This window comes from Berghia stephanieae, chromosome 4 (genome assembly GCF_034508935.2).
Source record: "Berghia stephanieae isolate SIO BIC M18660-M18661 chromosome 4, UCSD_Bste_1.3, whole genome shotgun sequence".
Lineage (NCBI taxonomy): Eukaryota > Metazoa > Mollusca > Gastropoda > Nudibranchia > Aeolidiidae > Berghia > Berghia stephanieae.
The window spans coordinates 19,277,069-19,283,348 of NC_088363.1; the positions used below are offsets into that span (position 1 = coordinate 19,277,069).

General features: G+C 35.3%; 1 protein-coding gene across 1 annotated transcript in view; it reads right to left on the bottom strand.

Moving 5' to 3' along the window:
- Nucleotides 1-527: 527 nt before the first annotated feature.
- The window catches only part of LOC144970167 (uncharacterized), a 35,726-nt gene continuing 29,973 nt past the window's right edge, over nucleotides 528-6,280 (bottom strand). The window contains exons 11-13 of the mRNA XM_078909521.1: nucleotides 4,547-4,628; nucleotides 2,594-2,710; nucleotides 528-2,238 (exon numbers count right to left, since the gene is read on the bottom strand). Coding sequence (XP_078765647.1) covers nucleotides 1,951-2,238; nucleotides 2,594-2,710; nucleotides 4,547-4,628 — 487 coding nt within the window. The 3' untranslated portion in view covers nucleotides 528-1,950. The remainder of the gene's footprint in view (nucleotides 2,239-2,593; nucleotides 2,711-4,546; nucleotides 4,629-6,280) is intronic.

Genomic DNA, 6,280 nt, shown 5'->3' on the forward strand with positions numbered 1-6,280 from the left:
ACATGTTGCTGTTTGCTTGGAACCTTTTGTAAAGTGCTTTGAGTACTTTTTAGTGGCTATTGGTTTATGTTTTAAAAAGTTTTTATTTGTTGGGGGGGGCTTTTTCGTTTTCTTTCATTTAAAATTGTTTGTTAGTTACAGTTTAGAAAAAAAATATATTTTACTGTGGGGAACTGTTTTCTTTTCTTTTCTCAAAGCTGCTATGTGGCCTCCTGTATTCCCATTTGGGTAAAAAAAATTCAACCAGTATAGAACGGTGTGTTTTGATTAGCAAGTTTAGCCGAAAATCCACAAATACAGTGCAACTCACCTATACCGACATCCTCTGTTTAGCATTATGGTGTCCCGGTTTTTTCCTACATATATATCATTAGTAATTAAAGACCTCACCATAACGACATACATTTTAGTAAAAACTATAGATAACGGCATTGAAACGGCGGTAATCATTGACAAATCAACAGGCAAGGCGAGGTTTCTTGTTCAATGACAACATCTGATTTCAATCAATTAAAGTCTTGTTGCAGTGAAAACAAAATATCTACAGAGTGTTTTATTTAGCTAATCATAAAATAAAACAATTCAACATAATATGGTCATAGAAAATGGACAACAAAATAATTGGGATCAAGCTGGGATGAATTGCGTCATGCATTGTGTTGATTGTCGTTTAATTCGCATTATTCTATCAGTATGTTCCAACTTAAATTAAACTGCCATGGTAGAGATCGCTTATCAAATTGATGTGCTAGAAAATAACACCACATAACTTTTATTATGTAGAACTGAGTGAGGGTCTTGGACTTCCAGGGGTCTCTTGCTGTGCCTGCTATCTCCCTTAGATATTTTGCATCCTTTCAGTTCTTTATTCTGATGGGGGCTCCTTTTGGGGGGGGGGGGGGGTCTGTTCCATTGGAATACAAAATTTACATAGGTATCAGCCACACTGCAGAGTCACGAGTTAAGTTAGGGTGAAGCAACTTGCTCAAGGTGATACAGAGCATTGAATTGGTAGCAGTCTACGTTGTTCTGTACTTGTTCTGTATTTTTTTATTTTTTTGCTCAGAGTCACAGAGATTTATTGCGTCTCTTTTACTTTTTTCTACACTTAGTCGTGCCTGGATGGAATACGCGGTCTGCGACTAGTAGCACCTGAATATTTTTATTATAATTTCTCGATCTATGTCACATTGACACTTCCATCATTTCCATTTCACTTTCACTGTTGTTGTTATAAGTGTAACATTGTTGTTTAAACTATTGTATCGTGGTCTTTATAGCACTAACTGAAGATCACTTTGATTTGATTTAAAAAGCACTTCCTGGAATAGGTTTGTATCGCATTGCAACGCAAAATGTTAAGATAATTGATTGTTACAAATTATGACTTGCTAAAGATTTCCACAACAATGCAAATGAATCATGGGATTGATTACGTGTTTCTCTGCACATTGCAATTATTATCCATCAAGCGTTGCTTGGTTTACCATGCTTTGAGTTCGAGAAATATCTGTTCTCATTAATCACATGAAGCGTGGTCAAGAGGAATAAGAACGGTGAGTTGCCACTTTGAGTGAAGTGGGTTGAAAGTGGAACCCATTCAAAGTCAAGAGTCAAATCAAAGCGTAATAAACAAAAATAATTATAACAGCTTCAAAACAGAACAAAATATCAAATACGAAACGCTTCAGGCTCAAAGCCCTCCTGCAGCCAAACGATTAAAACATAAATGCATTGCTGTAGTTGGTATTTAGTTTTTTTTTAAGCTATTATATTCATGTTTTTATTACTTTTTACAGTCCACAGCTTAGTATCACTTTGACTTGTAAATCAAAGCAAAGTTTTGTGGGTCAAAGCTGGATCGCATCAAAATAAAGATATACAATTCTCGTTAGGTATTTTGTCACATTATCATCACCAATTATAATTATAGTTCTTGAACATATGTCATCACAGGGAATATTTCCTCGAAGGAAATGTTCTTGAGTCACCGATCATTGAAAGGTCATTTGATGTCTGAGGTGACGGGTCAAGGTTCAATGTCATTGTCAAGGTTGGTGGTTTCTCGTCCTCTGGAGTGCTGTTCGATATCCAGGTGATCACCCGTTGGTCAGAGGATTCTGGCATTGATAACGTTAAAGGAATAAGTCTGGGTGGCGTTGAGTTCATTATTCTCTCCATTCGGATTTTTCTTTCTTTCGCTGGTGGATTGTATGGGGCAATGCCTGCATGTTCCCACTGGAAAACAAGGAAAATGAAAGCTTTACCAAATAATATACATAGATAATTAAATGAGATATCTTGACAAGAACACAAGCCATTTAGTCGATATGTCTTAATTTGTACTGTTTCTCACTTATTCCAATTAACATTTTAAAGAATATTTTTTAAAGCTTATCTGCCCATTTCAAATTTGTTCTTCCACACTTAGATTATTGAAAAGAATGGAAACCATTTAATATATTTTTAATCTGGCTTTTCACCATATTACAAATAGAATTCTTTTTTTCTTGTTATTCGGATTTCTGAGATTGTATTCTTTGATGGATCTATTCATGAATACACAACCTTCAAACCCAAATTCACGACTCACCTCAAGCTCTTGCTCATCACTGCTACTTGACCAATCAGAATTGGTGCTTATGTTGTTATTATTACCCAACAACCTCAACGCTTGAACATCAAAGCATTTTGGCTTGGCCTGGCGTGTCTGGAAGAGAGAGAGAGAGAGAGAGAGAGAGAAGAAAAAAAACAACAACAATTCAGAACTATTTCTTACACGCAAAGGCATTGATATGGGCATGTAATGGTAGAATTCGTCATTTGTTGAAGCTCCCAAAAATGAATGAGTGAATAAATTTGTAAAAACCCAATATATATATTATATATATATATATATATATATATATATATATATATATATATATATATATATATATATATATATATATATATTATATATATATATATATATATATATATATATATATATATATATATATATATATATATTTTATATATATATATATATATATATATATATATATATATATATATATATATATATATATATATATATATATATGCATATAATTTTTAAGTGACAGGATTCAAAATCCAGAGCCGATACAACTAATCATAGTCAAGCCCAAAACGAGAAACTAGATTTCAGTGATTAAGATGTTCATCATCATCATCATTGCCTTTTTCACCCTGGGTCAGGGTATAGGCCACAGACAAACAGTTTCCATCCTCCTCTATCCCGAGCTAACTTTTTTATCTCATTCCAAGTCTTACCACTTCTCTGTATATCCTTCATAAATTCTGTAATTCCAGAAACTCTTCGGTCGCCCAAGCTAAAAAAAGGATTTGGTTTGTCTGTCTGCGTTTCTGTAACGATTTGAGTTTAACGGAAAGGGGTGTTAACCCTTTGCCAACCCCCAACATGGAGGACCAAGTGACTCAAAGATGGGGGAATCACACACCATTAGTCGCCTTTTACGACACGCTGGCTTGGCGTTGGGCTATTCTTGACCCTCTCAGTTGAGGGACCCCGGACACCACACGGGGAGATTAAGATGTTGACGTAGCTAAAATGTTTTTTTCATCTCTTAAAGAATGTCTGCCCTCTCCTTGGTTAAAATCTCGCATCATAAAACCGTTAAAATAGGAGAAATGTAATCATAACCATATAAAACGGGGGGAAAAAAAACTGGAATCCTGTCTAATCCTATCTGACGCCAATTTCAACTTGATTCGGAGACTCGAGAGGAACTTTAAAAAAAAAAAAGATTTGTAATATTGCCTAGCGGGCATTATTCTTTCTACATGTAAAGAGTTTCTCTCTTCTTCTTCTTCTTCTTCTTCTTCTTCTTCTTCTTCTTCTTCTTCTTCTTCTTCTTCTTCTTCTTCTTCTTCTTCTTCTTCGTTCGGGCAACCAAGGCCACATGTTAAGCGATGTGAGCACGTTTATATTTATATATAAATTATCGAGTTTGTTTTGTTTTTGTTGTTTTACACAATATCCAGTTGAGTTGATGAGTCACATGTATGGTTCTTTCCTTTATAAACGAAGTCGCATTAGAGACTTTTGCATAATAATAATAATAATAATAATAAAAATAGTGCATATTTGTTAAGCTCTGATTATCCCGCTATATTATACAGGCTCTAAGAGCGTGAAACTTGAGCTTTTATATAGGGCAATATCCATTAAACGTGCTCAAAGCGCTTTACAAAGGGTCCCTAACCAACAGCAACTCGTAACATGTAGAACGAGACATGACATGACGCCTGTCAGGCGATATTACACATTTTTTTCATCAGAGACAATGCTGTTAACGGCCGGGTACTCATTTTACATCTGAGCAAGCTGAGGAAATGATAGTAAAGAGCCTTTTCCAAGGACTCAACTATGCACCAAGCGAGGCTCGAACCCAGGATCTTCCGATCCGAAAGCGAGTGCCATACCTCAAGACGACATAATCGCCGCATGATATTACTTAACCAAAACGAAGACACAAAATCTTACCACTAAATTGTTTACCTTTTCGTAGTATGGGAATTGATCAAGACCGCCTGGAATCTTCCAAGCTTTGTCCCATAGAATGTTACTTGTGTCGCTTCCACTTTGAAGAGAGAAGAATGACATGTTAAGCTTTAATACCATTTAATAAAATAGATCAAGACTTTTTAAAATGTTTGATCGCTGACCCATTTATCATATCTTTATTTACTTACAATAGTGTGTGGTTTATTTACGATACCATTAAATAAAAAAAAAATTAAAAAGAGAGATGATTAGTATCGTTATAGCAAAGAAGAGCAGACTTCCCCCATATCTTCTACGGTATTTTATTGGAAACAACAGCACCTGCTAAAGAAAAAGCGAATGTATTGCTTTTGTTGGTGGTTTTGTTGTTGTGTGTGGTTCAGTAGTACAGTGTCTTATCTTGTCACAAAAGTCAAGCAATGTTAAATGTAGTCAGAAAGTGACCGAATTGGTGACGATGATCGTGGAAAATTCCGATCCCAGCGTTGTTTCCTTGGGTAAGGCACTTTACACACATTGTCCCACTCGACTCAGGTTCAAATTAGTACCTGGTTACAAGTAGTGACGGATATTGTAAAAGTGTTAGTACAAAAAGGATGTATTAGACACCTCGCAACTTTGCCTGTTGTTTATGCATTAGGCCATTTGAAACTTTATTATCTCTACCCTCCACCAATCCGATATACCCAATGACATATTCAAACCGCTGACACATTATAATATCAATGTGTCGTACTTCTGCAATTACATATTATTCAAATCGCTGACACATTTTAAGATCAATATGGCGTTTTCAACAGTTAACTGCCGTAATCTGGAGCAACACATATTTAAAAATTTGGTCAGAAAACTCAACCTTCAAATATCGATCGATTTAAATGACCCTCATTTTGGAAAAAAAAAACAAACAAACCCAAAACAACTCAAACCTGGGTTTAAGAGGGTTTTTTTTTTTTCAAGTTGAGGGTCATTTAGATTGATCGATATTTGAAGGTCGAGTTTTCTGACCAAATTTTTACGTGCTTTTTCCAGAGCACGGCAGTTAACAACGTCACTTCAATCTGTCAACACGTCCAGGATATTAATTTTGTTACCCTTTGATCGATGCAATAGAAATTAAAAAGGTCACTAAGGCCAAGCAGTGTTTTCGTCAGTTGCATAACAAAAGAAAAAGCATAATTATTTAGACTAATTCATGATGTAAATGTAAAATTCGACGTTTTCATCAAGCATAATTAATTTACATAGCATATTTAATACTATATAAAAATAATGTCCGGTTTTATCATTTTTTGCTGCACAAGGGATGGCGTCTCATAACGATATGGTCTTTGCTTTGTACCTAGAAGCTACCGAGTTTGATTCCTCTTGCTGCGCTTTTTGACTTTAATCAAGGACTTGAAAAAATCGGATTTCATGTGAGCTGACTAAGCAAGTCCCAGACTAAAATCACGGCACTTTCGGACTAAGTTTGACCAAGTTTTAGTCATTTGCTGAGGTAGGACTTCAACCTTAGTCTGAGACTAGTTACTAGGATACATCATAGCTTCGATAGCAGCTATTCTTAGATTGAGAGAGCTTCGATTCGGAAGGAAAATAAGTCGGTTATGAATGACAGAGGCAAAAAGTGTCCTGTTGCTATTTACCCTGGCTTTACAAAAAAACAACCTTTAAGATAAGTGTAGCTCGTCGACAGTACACATTTTTTGGAGTAAAAACTAAAAAAAA